At 41.9% G+C, this 19,237-nt stretch overlaps 1 protein-coding gene across 2 annotated transcripts in view; it reads right to left on the bottom strand.

Moving 5' to 3' along the window:
• Positions 1-1,914: 1,914 nt before the first annotated feature.
• Positions 1,915-19,237, bottom strand: part of rfx5 (regulatory factor X, 5) — a 41,162-nt gene continuing 23,839 nt past the window's right edge. Inside the window, exons 6-11 of one of the 2 annotated variants that reach the window (XM_063185217.1) lie at positions 17,868-17,984; positions 17,265-17,343; positions 16,375-16,573; positions 16,008-16,096; positions 9,949-10,201; positions 1,915-9,033 (exon numbers count right to left, since the gene is read on the bottom strand). In XM_063185217.1, the coding sequence (XP_063041287.1) occupies positions 7,880-9,033; positions 9,949-10,201; positions 16,008-16,096; positions 16,375-16,573; positions 17,265-17,343; positions 17,868-17,984 (1,891 nt within the window). In that variant the 3' untranslated portion in view covers positions 1,915-7,879. The remainder of the gene's footprint in view (positions 9,034-9,948; positions 10,202-16,007; positions 16,097-16,374; positions 16,574-17,264; positions 17,344-17,867; positions 17,985-19,237) is intronic. The other variant, XM_063185218.1, reaches the window with a different exon arrangement.

Raw genomic sequence — 19,237 nt, 5'->3', positions numbered from 1 at the left:
GGTAAACAAGTGAGTTTTACAAAAAAGTGTATCCTCTCAATAGCCAAGCATGGTAGTGGGACTGACATGGTTTGGGGATGCATGAATGCTGTCAACATTGCCAATCTGAAATGCACCTAAAAGAAACATGCATGTCAACATGCACTGTGACTACTGAAGCAGATCATGATATTCTCAATAGGATTGCATTCAAATCTCACACCAATCTATTTAAGCCAGATGCAGACTCAAAATGTAAAAGTTCAATGCAAAGAAAGGTTGAAACACACACTGATGACCTCCCTTTTCATCCCTTTTCATTTCGTTTCATTTCGAGACGATTCGAGCCAGCACAGCCCCTTCTCTACCGGATTTTCATCTGGGGTGTACTCACTTTTGTGAGTACATGTTCAAACATTAATGGCTGTATTTTGTTTTTTTTCTGAGTGAACAAGAAATTTAAGCGGTTAAATAAGTTGTTAAAAGGTCACTAATCATTGTGTCTAAGTGGAATTTCTGTAATGCTTTCCTATGAAAAGATATACTCAAAAATCTGCAAAAACTGTGAGGGGTGTATTCACTTTCGTGATATACTGTAGAGCTGATTCACCTATTCATAGGAGAGAGAATGAGAGAGAAAAAATGAGAGAGAGAGAGAGAGAGAGAGAGAGAGAGAGAGAGGGAGAGAGGGAGAGAGGGAGAGAGAGATTGAGAGAGAGAGAGAGAGAGAGAGATTGAGAGAGAAACTTGCTTCACAGGCCCGTCACTAGGTTTGAGAGACAGGGGTGGCTTAGCCCCAGAGGAAGAAAATGGTTTTATGGCTCAATGTATCTGTTTTTGTGGAATATTCAGGTTTAAATGAAAAAAAAAAAATATTTTTACAAATATGTAACACTGTGTATTGTAGGTAACATCAATGACAAAAAGAAAAACCAACAGATGCATTCTTTAATGAAATGTATTTGAAAAAAGAGCCCTACATTAAGCTGGCCATGGTGTGGATTAACCAAGTTAAGAAGTTATATGTTGATACTAAAGAAGTTTTAAATGTTTTAGAAGGAATACATTTCAGTGGAAATGTGTTTCCCAAATTCAACCTTTTCTGTAGAATGACCTGACTAATGTTTCCTTATTACAAGTGATGGGTGAATTTATCAGGGTGCACACACAGTAGAAGTGAGGAAGCTGACAGGAACAGGCATTGTACGGGTGATCAGTCATCCAACAATTTCTGTGGAAAGAGATATCTGTTATCTATGTATCTGTTATCTATATGTATGTATTTAATTGTGCAGCCATTGAGACCTCAATAACAAGAGGTCATGGTATCTAAGGTCTATAAAGTTTTTTTTACATTTCCACTTCCTTTCTGGCATTCAGGCCTGAGGAAGATCCTACTGGTGGATTGAAACATTGCCATTTGTATACAGAAATAAAGTTTATATTTTTGGAGCTCATTGTCAGTGTGCAGACCACTTCATCACACAGGCACTAATACAAGGACAGGAGTCAGTGTGTCGTCATTTAAACAATTAAGTATGTCTTCATGTTAAACTTGTGTTCCCATAATGCTCCAGTCTATCAAATATTTTTCTTCCATTGTCTTGGATTATGAAATTATTGATTATACTATCTCTCCTTTCATTGGCTATCTTGCAGTTCCCCATTGGTCCACATTCCATCTGTTTCAAGTAATATGTATATAACCCCTTCACAAATCCCACTTCAAATGATGTTTGACAATGTAACAATAAAATGAGTTTGCAGACAATAGAGAGTGTTGAGATTTGATGTGTGCATATAGTAATGGATTCCATGGATTCAAGTGACTTAAACCTCAAGTGACTCTGGCCAAAACCCTAATAATTGGGCTGTCGTCAAAATCACACACACACACACACGCACGCACACACGTAAAGGACCAGAGATTTCAAATGGTCTTTCACAACATTTAATGCAATGTAGGAAAAAATATAGGCTATTCACACTAATTGGGCAATGTTTTGTAATTTCCTTTTTTATTATTTTATTTCTTCTTTTGAAAGGAAGCATAGATGTCCAGTATCACATAACTCTGGTACAATGAAGAAGTACAAAATCAAACCGGTAACATTTTTACACAGCTGCACATAGGCTACAACATGACGAAACATAAGGTGCTTTATTCATAAAAACAAATCCAAATGTTTTTTTTTCTTATGTTTCATGTGCACATTGTTAGAAACATAAAGTGCATGAGACATAAATGACGGGCTTATAAAAAGAAGAAGAAAAAGACTGAAGAAACAGAACACACAGTTAATTAATAATAAATAGCCTAAGTAGAAAGACCAGTGGTAGATGTAACACAATGTTCCCATGCACTGTTTGAAGCCCAGAGCCAAGTCAGTCACTATGCATCATTGCCAATGAATATTTGGGAGGTAGGCAGTATCAGCAACATCTCAACAAATCCCCCCTCTAATTTTTCTGATATAGGGCCTACTATATAAACTTCTTTCAGAACGCAATTATTAAGATAGTAAATAATTCAGCAAGTCCACAAAACAGTTCTGCTGGCTGCTGAGCTGTAACAATGCTGATTTTGGTGGGGGTAAAGTGTGATTTTAATTGATTAATTAAAAGACTATTAATAAAAGGATAGGTGTTAAAAAGAAAGACTGGCCCTCAGGAGATTCAATTTGGCATGACATCTGTTATGTCCACAACTGGTCATCTACTGTATAGGCCCACTATGGCCTACTCAAACTCCACTCCATAAAAAAAAGAAAAGAAAGAAAAGAAAAAAGACAAAAAGCAACAATCTAAATCAATACGCCACTCATTAAAAACATGCAGTGGTTCGGTATTAACCCAATAGAGCCTATGTCTAAAAAAAAAGCACTTCAAAACGATTGTTTTTTTTTTCTTTCTTTCTTAAAAAATTGGCAACATGAGTGTGATCATTGTGACACTAGATGCATCGAGATGACAAGACTTTTGAATCTCGTAAAATAGCGAGCAGTTATAATATATAATATTCTGGTGTGTTCTCCGTTAAAAAAACACATGGGAATACAAATGGATCCCAGGGGGGTATTCCAAGAAGCTTGGGAAGTGATAATCCAGGCTAACATTGGTGTGCACAGATAGGGACGAAGTGGTGCTGAAGCACCTGCCCCTTTACCCTACTGGACCCAAAATGCCCTTTTTGAAAGGTCTTTTGTCACAATGTACTGTAGTCCATGTTGACATGGTCATCTACAAATTATGACCAAAAGTATGTGATAATCATGTCCTGATATATTGCCTCCATAGCCCCCCCTTGAGCAACGACCCCCCTAAATGTCCTACAGGAAGTGGTAAACCTGCTAATAGATAGCCCACAAGTGTCATTCAGTTAAGAAAATGAGGACTCCATGAGGGTCTTATAGTAAATGAATTGCCACTACATCAAGATTAACTTAACCTGGCTTATTATTGAACCATGTTCTTGGAGTACCCCCCAGCTCAGAGTAGTAGCATCAGTCACATCGTTTAGCACCACAAACACATAAACGCACATAAAAACAGACTGGAACGCGGTCTGGCCTGCATGTTAGTCAGACTACAATACCGCTACCCGGATCACGATCATAATCTTTGATAATGCGACCCGTTTTTTGTTTATTTTTTGTTTGTTTTTCTTTTTCATTTTTGATATTCATGCAAGCCTCCAAAAAGGCTTCCACAGTGTCATTTCCGTTACTTTTTCACAAAGCCATATTCTCGTACATCCACACATCCGTCCCACACGCAAATACACACTAAAACTCTCCCAACTCAAAGCTTTGCTCATAAATATCTCTTCGCCTCTCTCCTGCTAACCCACATTGCTTATAGCCCCGCTTCAGATAAATACATCTATTAAAATTCATATGGAGTATGTCTCTATGATAATTGCATGTATTTCCCAATAAATAGAAACTCCACTATTTAGGCTTACTATTAGTGCATTTACTTTGATTTGTTTCTCGATAAGTAATCTGTTCAAATTATTCATATTTTTCTAATACTTCTACATTTTGACATACAAATTTGTATTTATCACCATATTTTGTGCAAATTTGCATAAGGTTTATTCCACAGAAATGTCTAATTAACTTAAACTATTCGTTCACTTGAGAGACTCTCAAACACATTTCCCTTTTACTTTGCATACAAACTTTCCCCTCGCCCTTCTCATAAATGTGTTCAACAACCCAAAACATCAACGTCCTTCCGCTTCCCTTCTTTGAAGACTTTAACATTGAACATCTTATCACCTGCTATCTCCTTAATACGCCCACCTTCCTGAGGTCTACAAGCTTGCACCGTTATCTTTTTTTTGGCCATGTAATGATATATTACACAACATATGAACACACAAACTCAAAAACAGTCCATTCTGCAAAGTTAAAAGTCAGCTGCTTGGTGCTAATTGTGATGGTGTGCCACCCTCAACCCCTTAGCTGCACACCTGGGAACTACTGGCATTTGGCAACAACTCCACCTGAACTACTCTTAGGCCGCCCCCTGGCCAATTATCCTTATCTTACTCAGTCACTAGTAGTGCAGTATGAGGCAAATAACCCAAAGAAGGCCCAACAACATACACAAATCTATAGTGAACGACTGAACACTTCCAAACTTATCAGGCCTTTGTCTCTTAATATAGTTGGCATTATACTAACATGGCCAAGATCTCACCTAGATCAACTGCATTCTATCAGGCTTTCTCTCCTGATATGATGACATTTGTACAACACTTGACAATTGGCAGGCCGACCAGGCCACCTAAGACCAAACACCCAATAACACAGTTCGGTTGACTCATTGATGTTGTCATGACACTATCAGGTTGCCACAATTGGTTGTCATGTCACTCTCAGGTTGACACAATTATGTATCCTGTGGTTTGAATAATAAAACAGCCAAGAAGGAGACTGCATCATAAATAAAATAATTTAAAAATGACAAATAAAATGACTTAACAGTCCTGTCTGATTGTATATTTTAGTGTATATCTACATAGCGATTGTATCCCTGTGGCAGAGATAACATCACCAGCCTTATGTACAAAGTTGCCCGATAAGAGAGCGAATATTCAGTCTAATTGGACACAAGTAAATCTAGGTCAAACATTTTCAATAAACCACAACCCTGGAGAAGACACACAGGGCCATTCTTTTCACGTCAGCTATGTCAAGAGAGTGTGCCTTCCAGCACCAATTACTGTATACAATTCTTTAAAGGCTCAGTGTGTTATGTTGTAGTTATGTTGTTAGTTTATTTGTGCCGCCCATTCACAAATGTTGATGTTTTTCATGAATATTGGTCTGGTCTGGTCTGAACAGAGCAGATTTTGCAGCCTAAGACTGGTAATTGAAAACTGTACATTTGCTTGGTGGAGATCCACCTACTGACACATGAAAAGTGTTAACTTCCAGGTCATAATGAAATATTTCTATTGAAATTGATAGTGATAATACATATTCAAGATAAAAAAGCTAAACGTGGTTAATTGGCAGCATACATTCAGGAAATAAACTACTAAAAAAATACACACTCTACCTTTAGCTTCCTCATGAGAGAGATTTTTTAAATAGTTCTGCTTAGAACCAACTTGTGAAAAGAATTGTTTTTATTTGGCATGTGACTATTTCCGAATGGAACAATGACTATACAATGTAGTCTTCAAGAGAAGGTGTGTCAACAAAACACTTCAGCACCGATATCCCTCAAATCAAAACGTCCTCTTAAAGGTTGCCACTTCACTGAGCATGACTTTTTCCCCCTAAAACGTGTCTTCATCTAGTATGTTCAAGGTCACAGAGGCGTTGTGCTTTGATAACATTTTCCTCCAGTGTGTCAATCAAATTACGCATAAATAAACTAGAAACTAGGGCTAGAAACCTCACAGGCAACTTAAAGTATAATCTCTCAAATGCGACACAGTGGCTGGACGGAATCACACATCTACAGCATGCCCAGTTTAAGTGCTGATGTTGGGGTTCAGTTGGTGATTAGATGATGTCCGGATTGATATCCAACACAGATATGAACTCTAGATGCCGTGTTCAGCCTTTTAGTGTGTCCCACCCATTGGTTCCAATACAAAAGGAGTGGTCAACATGGCATCTAGTGATCATCTATGGATGCCCAATCTTCCCAGAGTGCAACCAAAGAGAGGATTGAGAGGGACAATAACCCTTTGAGGAGTGACTTAGTATTTGTTACGGCAATGGTTGTTCTTTAGCGTTAACATTTTGATCATCAAGAAAAATTATGGCCATAACACAAAGAGTGGCATCCCTTACAACTTAACATTGGGTAAAAAAAAGCGAGATGCGAAAGATGCTAGCAAGATGCTAACAGTGTCTAAAGTGAGGAGGAGGGAGGGACAGGAGAAGCACTTGGAGCCCTGAGAGGTTCAGACCCGTATACTGTATCATCCCTCATCATCCTCCTATTGTATATGTCTCCTCATACCACCTCAGACTAGACGCTCAAGCACACACCATACCACCCATCCTAGCGGCTAACACTCTTGGCCACGTGGCTACGCATGCGGACACAATCGCGTCTTTGCTAACCTTGCACTCACACACACACAAATGCATACACGGATACACTACACTCCTACTCTTACACTCATGTACATTCACACACACGTACGCACACACACACACACACACACACACACACACACACACACACACACACACACACACACACACACACACACACACACACACACACACACACACACACACACAGGCATAACTTCCTCTGTAGATACTGAGTGTAAGCACAGATGGAGTTGATGAGTGGTCTCTATTATTGAGTCGTTTTGGCTTCATCGATCCCGCTGGCTGCCTTGTTCCATTTCTTTCAATTTCTTTTCATTTTTTTTATCACTACAAAGGCACCAGTTAGGGACTTCCGCCATTCCTATGCATGGAAGTACAAAGGCGGTCAATTGGACAGAATAAGAATAGAATAGAATAGAATAGAATAGAATAGAATAGAATACGAACGTGATGGGGAGATCACAGTATAGCAATGCGTTTAGCAGAACGCTCCCTCAGGGTTTAAAACCCTTCCTCAGGTGCGTGTTGCAGTCAGTCGTGATTGAACGCTACGCAACACCACTGATCATTAATCACTTGTCTTGCCTACGACAAAACACACTCTTAGTTAGCAGTGCAGCATAGCTTTCGATGGATGTAACAGTCTGGTAGTACAGGCGATATCAGGGGTGAAGGTGGCGGTATGGTGGTCTGGCATTTGGGGACACCACCAACAAACTACACCACCACCACCACCACCCAAAAACCGCTGAGTTAATTAAACACAAACAAAATCTACTTTACCAAACCAGAAGTGTTCAATCTGACTCTTTAAGTGTAATTAATTCTGTATTAAAATTGACTGTACACTGAATTGACTGTGTACACTGACCCTCAGAAGCCAACATCCCAGCTTCAAAATGTTAAAAAGTCTTGCCACATATTCATTACAGATAATTCACCGAAGCAGCTGATCCCCTCAGTGAATAAACTGGCTAATTAGCTAGTGAAACCACCTGTGTTGCTGAATCACCTGTGTTGCCAAAATAGTGAAAATCACCTGTGTTGCAAAATCGCATGTTGCCGGGAGGAGGGAATGCACTGGAAAAAAGAGGATTTAGTACTGTCTGAACCTGGGACATCCACCTCTGGTCACAGGGGAGGTCAAACACAGGTGAAGCCACACGTTACCTCATCGGCCTGGCTCAAAGTAATTGGTATGGTAATTAGGACCAGCTGATTCGTTGAATTGGGCTGTAACAAACAAGTATGTCGTAGCATGACGTTCTGAACCCGGGACGTCTATGTCTGGTCACGGGGCTGGACCTGGGCTAGGGGTCGTCACTTTGGGACCTGTCCCCCTGCGACTGGCTTCCAGCAGCACCTGGAGATGCAGAGGAGGACTCTGCAGGGACCACCGGCCATGATGATGACGTCTCCACAGGCGTGAGGGTGATCTCCACTTGCTCTTCGTCCTCTTTCATGGTTGCTGGAGGCAGGGACGGAGGCACGAGGTCCGAGACCGAGACAGAGACCGAGATGGGTGGGCGGTTCTTGGCAGGTGGTGGCGAAGGAAGAAGAGCAGGAGAGAGAGGAAGATGATGATGAGCAGGAGGAGGGGGTGGAGGAGGCGGGGGTTGGACAGGGGGCAGGTGACCTCCCGGTGCTCTCTGGATCACCATGGAGCGAGCCGGAGTTACTGAGGCTGAGGTGGATACGGAGGCAGCTGTGCTGGTGCTCACCAAAACTGGGCGCACCAGAAGCGGGCGCGCCTCGGGTACTACTGCTGGCTGGCACTGCACCACCACGCCCGTCCGCTGGTCTTGGGCAGTGCCCCCCACCACTGCGGCAGCTGTGACAGCAGCGTCATGGAGGGAGGAGGAGGAGGAGGAGGAGGCTAGCTGCAGATGATGGTCCTGGATGACAATCTCCACCACATGAGAAGAGGAGGAGGAGGAGGAGGACGGCGTGGCGGAGAAGGTGGACGAAGAGGAGGAGGATGCCGGTCCCTTGTGAATCACCCCGCCCGTGGCCTGACCCAGCGGCAAGCTGCCCGGAGTCGGAAGCGGGTGAGACAGCTGTGCAAGAGGAGGAGGAGAGGAAATGATTGGCTGCTGCTGCGGAGGTTGCTGGGCAATAGCATCTTCTGGTCGTGGCTTCCTGGGTCGGCCCCTCTTGCGCTTGGGAGGCGCGTCCGTGCCGGCGACACCACCCGGCGGGTGATCGGAGGAGGAGGAGGCAGCGGGGCGCTTGGTGCCCGCTTGGCTGCTGCCACGCGCCCTCTGGACCACCGGGGTGGGTGCGGCTGAGGACGTGGCCATTGTCACAGCTGCCGTGGTGGTGGTGGGCTTGTCACGCTCTCCGCTGCCGCCACCGTACGCCAGACTCATGGTAGAGGGCAGGATCATGAGGGGGAAGGACGCCCCCTTCTGCTGTGGAAGAGTCGTCACTGTGACGGTGGGCAGCAGGTGCGGAGATGACCCTGCTGCCCCCCATGAAGGAAGAGAAAGAGACAAGTCAAATTCATGCCATATACGTACGTACAGGGTGTCTCCAACATGTATCTTTTCAAAACGTTAGAAATGTTTGGTGCTCAAAAGGCGTATCCTGTCTATTTTGGATAGTATTCTTCAGATTTTACAAGATTTAAAGGGACACTGTGTGAGATTTTTAGTTGTTTATTTCCAGAATTCATGCTACCCATTCTCTAATGTTACCTTTTTCTTGAATACTTACCACCACCATCAAATTCAAAGTATTCATTATGACTGGAAAAATTGCACTTTTCATACATGAAAAGGGGGATCTTCTCCATGATCCGCCATTTTGAATTTCCAAATATAGCCATTTTTAGCTGCAAAAATGACTCTACTTAGATCATACTAGAAAATATTTGTTTATTACTTAGTAAACTTTAATGTAAAGATCAAATTTGGCATTATGCAGCCCAGTTTCAATGAGCAGCATAGTTGCAGTACCTTTTTTGACCATTTCCTGCACAGTGTCCCTTTAAGATTACTATCGATACGATCAATATTTTTGTTTTGCCTCTAATGTAAAATGTCAAATGGCACTATACGCCCCTCTGGTTCCAACCCCCTCAATGTGTTCATTTTCGAAGTATAAGAGTTTACAGACATAATAGACATACAGACATAATTTTTATTGTTTTGTCACCACCTATTCTAAAACATCCAGTCTAGCAAATAATCAGGGGCGTAGCACCAAATTCCAGGCTCTATTCCAGGCTCTACCCCCAATTACACAATGTTAATGTAAAAACAAAAATCTGACTCCCTCTCTGGATTGGGAACCCTGATGTGTGGGGCCCTGGTGAATCAGTCCCACTTATCCCTTATTTTGAACACGCCTGTTCTAAATATATTCTCAGCAAACCCACCTGCCGAGGCAGAGTCCTTGGACGCCAGCAAGGTGGCGGAGGACGGGTGGTGCAAGGAGAGCGGAGACTTGTTGTCGGGTACAGGGACGGGGAGGGAGCCGCGTGGCAGCAGCTTGGGGAGGCTCTTGATGAGGTTCTGCACCTGCTGGTTGCGGCCCTCCGCCTCCCCCGCCTTGCCAGTTTTTTCACTGCCGCTACCACCACTGCCGCCGATTGGGGGAGCCTTCTGCTCTCCCTCCGCTTTGTCTTTCAACTGTAGAGAGACACAGGCAAACGCACACACACACACGCGCACACACACACACATCAGTCTTACTGTTTTCATACCAACCAGAAAGGGTCCTGGTGACCATTCCTGCACCAGTTACTACGTTCAAAACGAAAGTGCTTAACTGCGAACGACCCACACTTAGACCGGGTTCTGAACTTTTCCGGATGTGAACATTTGTTACTCGGATGAACCTGCTGATGTCCCCATTGTTGTCAGACTTTGCGGAGAAAAAAACAAGTATTTTTCAGTTTGTGTCGCAAACCAACTTTTCGGTACCCGAACGATCAGACTTTCAGCGTGAACACGCCAGTTGTTTCGAGATTAGGTGAGGGAACAGGCACTGGCATGTTTCTCTGTACGCACCTTTTGAGAGTTCATTTCTGACCTTGCGATCACACCGCTGGCGTTGAAAGAGCTACAACGCTGCTGACTCATGCCTGGAAAGCACATGCCAACGATTCAACCTGAAGCGTTACACCATGAATCTCGACCAACCGAAGCTCGAGTTTAGAAAATGTGAACATTCCATTGGCTGACGCCTGCTGGCGTCGAGCTCATTACATATTTTTAGATGAAGTGCAACTTTTGACGCCCTCGGCTTTTGACGCTTTTGACGCCCTCGGCTCTAGCAACGCTTTTGCGGCTGTTAACGCTTCTGCCGCCTGCTCTCCCATACAAAGTCAATTCCTTCTGCATCTTTCTACGCGTTCAATGCCGGCGGTGTGATCGCACGGCAAGAGTTCATTTCTGAGATCCATCAAAAGTCAAGAAAAGAAAATGACTTCAGGCTCCCCTGTTCGATTGATCACAACTTCAAAGATAGTACAGTAGTTGAACACTGTAATAGTCAGGGAAAAACTTTACAGCCATAGTACTACACCATTATGACGTGCACATGGCCTTTCTGGTAACCGCTAGTTTGTAGCGTAACCTGTGTCTTACTGGGTTACCCCATCTTTATAATAACACAGAACGAACGTAATACTGTACATCTATAAACTCAACCTGGTTGACTACTGAACCAGCTTCTTGGCATACCCTCCCGATATTTAGCACATCTAGCCCCCTTTTCTGTCTGCAATTCAGTACCACTGATTTTTTACTGTTTACTGCTACAGTATCTCTATTTGGCAAATTTGGATTTATCTGTACCTCAGCAAGGCTAGCTATGGATATTCTCAATCCTTTACTTTTCAAATATGTATTTGTAATGGCTTGAGTCTAGTGCACAGCACTTTGGACTAACCAAAACATCCAAATGTTGCGAGTGTCTTTTTCTTTATCTTGTTTTTTTATCGGACTGTTCTGAAATGGCTTCAACTGAAGGTTGAGAAATTCCCCTCTGATCTAGACAGGCGCAACATTTTATATGAGATGATATGAGAACAGGAAAGAGGATGATATAGGTCAGATAATGGCCTGATTTTGCAGCAAAGGGGAGCAGCAAGAGAAACGGCTGTAGCTGACTTCTAAACTCTGATGAATGTGTAAACTGAAATGCTGGCTTTAGAAAAAATATTGTATGGCAGTTACGAGTATGCCAATGGATTTCAGTGGTTATACCTTTATTTTCATTGCTTCTGCTGTGAACCACCCAACAACAATGTCTCATTCAGGGTTTGGGTACACATGTACAGATATTATTATATACTATATAGTGCTCTGCAATAATGCATACACCTCGGAAAAGTTACTTGAAAAATAACAATTTGAACGATATTCTAATAAGCATGTTATTTCCAAAATGTGCATAGAGTAAGAGTGCATAGATCAACATCTGTTGATCTTATAACAGAAAAGCAAGGTTATTTGTATGATTTAAATGACATATTTTTCCATTTTTGTGAAATAATGCTGGTGAAAAGGTGAGTACACCCCAATGTTAAACTCCCATATAGAGGATCATGATTTTTTTCAGTAGTAGTCACAGTACAGTACCTGTTGACATGCATGTTTCTCACGCACTGAAACATAGTGCCCTAAGTGTAAAAGTGCACGATATGAGACACAGCACTGGTTTACTACTTAACTTATTCTTGGAATATTCCCCTGGTCTTACTCTTTTGTTGATTGACAATAATAATAATAATAAAAACACAAAATCAAACGGAGTCAAAGCTGTTACAGCTCTGTGTGTCTTGTGATTGTACTGTATGTTTCCAGTGTGCTCCCTTGTGTCTCTAATTAACTGTATCTAGGTGTCCATTGAAGTGGCTTAATTGACAGCACCTGGTCCTTCAATCAAGCTGACTTTACTGTAAAAGCAGCAAGCACAGCTGCCTCTCCAGCCCGGGATTTCTGTTTGTCATAATGATTTGGCCATAGGTGCAGTAGGTAGGATGGTGGCCAGAGTAGGTATTGCAGCTATTGCATTGCAATTGTGTTGCATATTCCCAAATCTGATCTTTTCAAGTACAGTTTGTTTTGAAGTTAAAAATGACAATTACTGGAAATTCAAAACATGGAGAAGATCTACCTTGTCATATATGAAAAACTGCCTTTTTACCAGTAATATTGAATACTTTGATGGTGGTGGGAAGTATTCATGAAAAAAGTAGCATTTGTGAATGAGCAGCATGAATTCTGGAAATAAACTACTAAAAATATTACATACCACACCTTTAATGTTAACTTTGGTTAATGTCCTGTCTTGATGTTTAATTGTAATAAATCCCACTGGTTTGGTGAAAATTGTAAGGTGTTTGGCTTTCTTTAAGGTTAAAGCTGGGTTTGTTGTGAGCCCCAGTTGGGGGGGTGGGGGCTGGCCGAGATGCAGTGATAACCCACAGCAGTTATTAGTTTGTGTGAGGCTGACCACTATAAAAAAGGGAGCGTTCACCACTGTGTGCATCTGTGTGTCTGTGTGTAAGAGAGAAAGAAGGCCAGTCGTAACATGGGTGTGCAAAAAATCTTCCCAGAGTTTCTGCTGTGGTTCCTCATCGTGGGTGCTGAATGTCATCAGTCAACACCTCCAGCACTACCGTTTGAGTCCTTGGTGATTGCTGAGGTTGGCAAAGAGGCTAAATTTCCCACATCATTGTTGGAGCCTGCAGAGATGTACATACTGTACAAGTTATCTGAAGATGGAAAGAAGCTAGATTTGTACATCACTTCAACAGATCCGGATGGACGGTATGCGGATCAATATAAAAGTCAATATCAGTTCAGATATGACAATGGTTTTATATTAAATGCCGTAAACTTCTCTCACAGTGGAGAGTACTTTGTGGGTGGCTGGATTGGTAGGAACCAAACAGTGGAGAAGAAGTACAACCTCGTTGTGTGTTCTGCTGAGGAACGCTCTCTCTCCGCACCCATTGGCGGACATCTGTGCGGAACAGACTCAGGGGATCCAGAGCCAGCAGTGTTTCACCTTTACCGGGACTTCATCGCATGCACCAGAAGCCTTTGGCAGGACTCCCAAACACAGCTGGTGTTGGACACAGGCTCCACTGACACAGTGGACACACTCCCTGAAGACCTGGAGGGCCGACTGATGGTTGACGTCAACAGTTCATCGGTAACCCTCAAGAATCTATCAGAGGATGACTTTTGTCAATTTTACTGGTGCCTTATTTGGCAAAGACATCAATGCCAGAAAGCAATGATAACAGGTCTTGCTTATTCAAGGTCAGCAATCTATACAAGAAAGGGGAGTTGGCTGACTCTTCCATGTAATGTCTCAACCACATCTCAGTCTCAGGTCTACTGGAAAACGACAATCAGCAGCAACATCACCATTCTGTCTGAGAACGTCTCTCTGGTGACACTCAATGACACTGAGCAGCGGGAGAAGATGTACATGCTGAATGGCACTCAGACAGGAGACTTCTCCCTCGTCATCCCTTCAGCTCAAAGTACAGGTGAATATGTCTGTGCTCAGCACCTACATGGCAAAACTTACTATAAAGAGAGCTATGTCACATTTTTTTGTAGCAGCAATATCAGCACTGTTGTTATATATTATACTAGCAATGACCCTGTTACACTCAGCTGCTGGTACGCAAGGAGCCCTGAGGGGTTTCACTACCAGTGGTTGCGTCAGAAGCCTGTACATGGTGAAGAGTTGCTTGTCGACTCCATTAACGTGATTACTTTACCTGACAACCTGAAAGGCAGGGTGAATGGCACAGTTCCGGGTTTCCTCATCATATCCAAGCCAACCGCCGAAGACCACGGGACATACACGTGCAGAATGATTCTACAAGATTTTTGCGTTGATTACACCTTTCGTCTGGTGTACAATCGTTGCACTGACAATCTCTTCTACAAAGTGCATGCTTTGCTGATAGGCTGTAGTCTGCTGTTGGGTTTGTCTGGGGTGATCTCGGTGTGCGTGAGGAGGAAGAGAGCAGGGGACCAGGCTTCCACGGGAAGGCAGGGTAGAGACACTGACATGCCAAGACAGCAGAGCAGTGTGAGCAATGACAGGGGAGAGGGAGCACTTCCTGGTGACTTGGAGATGGATCATCTCAATGTCTAAACCCAACACTGAGACACTTCTGCCTTTTTCTAGCAATGTAGACATTTCAGATTTAAATAAATAAATATTTTGCTGTAAAAAAAACCCCAAAAAATGTTTTTCCTTTTTAACTGTATTTCAAAAACATTTGCTTATTATACATAATGATATTAATGTATACCGGTATTATCATATATTTTATATATTATATATTTTATGTAATATTTGTATTATATTTTTTATTACTACATAAACTGTAATTATGCTAATCAAACACGTCTTCATCTTCTGATCAACAGCCGACAGTGTTTCTAGAAGTAATCATTTTCTGTACATATACAGCTCTTAAGTCAACACATTACTATTATGTTGTTTTAAAGTGAATTTCATCATGTTTTCTTCTGGATTTTTTGAGGTCTAAAAACATTGCATCTTTTTGTTATCGGAGCTGTCAGTCAATCTGGCACGAGCCACAACAGGGAAAAATGTTTACTGACGTAATGAGAGCAACTTGGAGCTGTAGTCCGTTTCCGACAAGATTGGCACAATTTCCATTTTTTCTTAACAAGGCAAAATTTTACACAAGACTTTCACAATTACTGTAGTAGTTATCATCATATTGTGAAGGCTGAAACATGTGTCTTGTGTAGAAGTTTGGTGTCTTTGTGGGATTTAAAAAAACAAGTCCGACAGGTGGACAACAGATGCGTCCGTCTATGCCAGTGGTTCTCAACTTTTTTTTACTCAACGTGTCACGGAGGGACAGACGGACCAACGGACGGACAAAGCCTCTTATAGAGATGCGTGAGACGCATCTAAAAAAACTTGTCTATGGGGATTTCAATAGGATCACCTTGGGGTTAGGAACGAAACCACTAGGATTGCTGTTTTCCACTTTCCCTCCCTACTTATATTCACAGTCTTTGTATTCATGGCTCATTCACTTCCTATTGTCATTGCAAAGTAATTAATCATATTGTAATATTAAAATCTTTTACTGTGTATGAGTAGTGTGACGCAATCTATTTGGAATGGTGATTATTGCAAGAGCAGTCTATACACACATGCACATACCATTCTGATCAGTTAAATTCTGAGGGCTTGGTGCAGTCTATGTAAGATTGGCACAATGATAAATAAATTTACAAGTGGAATTTCCCCAGTAACATCCCTTAAAAACAATATATTATGCTATGGACTGGTGGACTTATTTTGTGTTAATTTGGTGGATTGGTGGACAAGTAAACGTCATCATATTACAGTACCTGTGCATTGTCTAGGAATAATATACTATACAGTGTATACACATAGTACATGGTACTTTACCTTGCCATCCCTTCCACTGCCCTCTCCCTCCACAGCTCTGGGTGGGGCAGGGTTCTTCTTGATGACTTTATGAGGCTTTGCTGGCCCACCTGGAAAAGAGAGAGAGAGAGAGAGAGAGAGAGAGAGAGAGAGAGAGAGAGAGAGAGAGAGAGAGAGAGAGAGAGAACCTGCTTCATATACCAAATCTCGGGTGACCAATGTGGCTATTATGTGAAGGTGGTAGTTAATTAATTGTACAACTTATTTCATTTACATGGGATGAATGTTTGGTAAAAACAATAACGGTGCAATGGCGCAAACATTTGTAAGATTGTCCAGTGGGCCCCAAGTTGGACAAGGTTGGGAACCCCTAGTCTGCTCCACATACCAGCGAGGTCTGCAGAGGTGACGAGTTCAGCCTGGCTGCAGCGTGGGTTGACAATGTGCTCCTGCACCAGGAACTTGGCAATCTCCACCACCGTGTCGAAGGAGCGCTTCAGAATCTTCTGCGCCCAATCACAGATCAGCTGGCAGGCCGCCTCCGTCACCTCTTGCTTGTACGTCTGCACCAACTCTGTCAGCTCAGACTGCAAACAACAAAACAGCAAAATGCATTTATCATAGAAAATAAACCGGAATTCAGAGTGCTTCGGGGTGTTTATTTTCATCAAAGTACAGTACTATAAAAATAAAAGTATAAAATAAATAAACTGTATAAAATTGCATCCTTGAATACATGCATTTTTCTACATTTGATTTCAAGATAAAGTTAAGAAGTGAGAGGGATACATATGACTAACCTCAACAAAAGGTTATGGTGGATGTTTTTAAAAAATGTTGTCTCAACATGTGATGGGCTCTTATCCATAACACAATTTTCAAAAATATTCCAAATTCAGTGCTTTTAATAGAATTAATATTTGTATCAGACAGTCAATATCATTTAGTCTGATTGTTCTGATGATTTGATTTTTTTATGTAAATATCAGATAATATTACCCCAAATAAAATTGCCCTGAGGTTAGCAAAAAAAAAGGCCTTCATAGGACTCTTCATATAAAGAGAAAAATAGCTATAGAATTAGGACTACTCTACGCATCATCTCTCAGCTTGCAGGTGCATCACAGTGGGACAAACAACACTAAAGAAGGTGTAGCAACACCAAAACGTTAGTCAAGTGTTTTGCACATAATGAAGTCATAAAAACTACACTGCAGTGTGCTTCCTCCTTTTCAGGGAAATAGCTACTGTATATCAGATAAATGAGACTGCTCTTACTGGGTCGTTCTTCAGATCCAGGCTAGGCAAGAGAGGCATGTTCAAGATTGTCTTCCTGCGGATACCACTGTAGCAATATGTGAAGCACTCAGGATAAGGACACAATATACCATTTTTACAAAGAAAAAAATACTTAATAAACATTCATTTTGCATTTTGCATTCAACTCCTCTTGAGCACTTCCATTTGATAGACATTGCTTTTACACTATTATACGTAAACACACCTCTGCTTATCCTCACTGACGTTAACAAGGATAGGCAGAAGAACAGACAAATAGGCAGTAGGCTGAAAGACACGGTAGCCATAGCAGGTGCAAGTCAAAATAACTTATCCTGTCTTTCCCTGGTCCTCCCGTCCTCTTGCCTCAACTGCCCTACCTCTGAGGAGAACAAAATTTCCCCTGTTGTCAACCAGCACAGGGCGACATTTTAGAGGGCTTTCTTCCATGTGAATTGGAAATGAAAAGCTGACCTTTTTGCAAGATATTGCTGAATAAGAAGTTTGATCAATGCCATTAAGTCTCGTGTCCGTGAGGCAGGAGGCCACAGTAAAGGAGAGGAGGAAGTAATGTGACTTGCATACAAGCTGCAGTAAGGATATTTTGACTGGCCCCTCCCTCCCAGTCTCCTGGCTTTGATGTTGGGGAAAATGTCCCGGATGATCTTGCCGAAGTTCGCTGCACTCAGGGGCCTCTGCTGTAAGTTGTCACAGTACCTCCTAGACGGAGAAAGAAGATTACCTTAGATGAGTGGAAAATATACAGCATAGAATTTCTATAGTATCTGCCTACCTATCTACAGTATGAAGAGCTGTGGCTCTTTCAAGAACTTTAAATTACAACTTAAATATGCTCTTAAAGAGACCCAAACCTGTAACCATTGACACAAAATGATACAAATGTCTTATGGGAAATGTTTTTATTTTTTATTATTAAAATATTTGTATATTTTGTTTGGGTGGGTGCGGGTGGGGGTGGGGGGATACAGGGGACATGAGTGATTTGTTTATTGTTTTTATCTGTATTTTCATTTTGTTTTTGACTGCTTCTTTACTGTATTATTCTATTGTATACTATTTCATTTTTAATCTCAAGGACTACTGATGAAAACTAGCCCAAGGCTAAATCTGGAGTGATGCATGAAATGGAAACATTTATGTTTTAATTGCACATTGTCCTAATAAACCTGCTTGATTGATTGATTGATTGATTAATTGATTGATTGATTGATTGATTGATTGATCTCAAACATGTACATATTCTGTGAATGAATGCATTGCTGTACGTATTTCCTGTCAATTTTACGCACAGCAAGTCACATGAACGTATATCCAAACAAGTGCTCAATATTAAGTTTGGTGACTTTGTCCTGGAAAGTTTTGAGGAGAACCTCATTGGCTGTCTGCTCCTTACACAACACCGCCGATATTGTGCTCAGACAGTTCTGCAAGTTTGTGCACTCGCCCTTGTACACGTTAAACGTGTAAGCTATCACATAGCAAGCATATTCCTGCCCTAACAAAGCTCTGCTGCTAGTCTGCCACGCATGACTCAAACCCGCAACCCCCCCATCACAGCAACTGTTCAGTGTAGGAGGTTCTGGTACGATACCACTGAGCATAGGTCTAGGGCTAGGCCAATAGCTCAGTGCTAATACATTTATATGAGGCTTCTGGACAATCGGGAGGGAGGTTAACTAATGTTCTACTGCTAAACTCTGCTAGTTGGTGTCTGTTGTATCTATCTACAGGGATTGGACAAAATAACTGAAACACCTGTCATTTTAGTGTGGGAAGTTTCATGGCTCAAGTGGACTGCCTGTTGGTTAATCTTCATTAATTGCACATTGCACTAATAAGGTGAAGTGTGAAGATTCAATTAGCAGGGCAAGAGCACATCTATCTATCTATCTATCTAACATTAATCTTATCATTTCTTTCAGTTGAATTAAGTTGTTGACCGAAATGTAGAC

Source organism: Engraulis encrasicolus, chromosome 20, assembly GCF_034702125.1.
Source record: "Engraulis encrasicolus isolate BLACKSEA-1 chromosome 20, IST_EnEncr_1.0, whole genome shotgun sequence".
Taxonomy (NCBI): Eukaryota; Metazoa; Chordata; class Actinopteri; order Clupeiformes; family Engraulidae; genus Engraulis; species Engraulis encrasicolus.
Note: the sequence above shows the minus strand (reverse complement) of the source record. Positions and strands in the feature narration are given on the sequence as shown.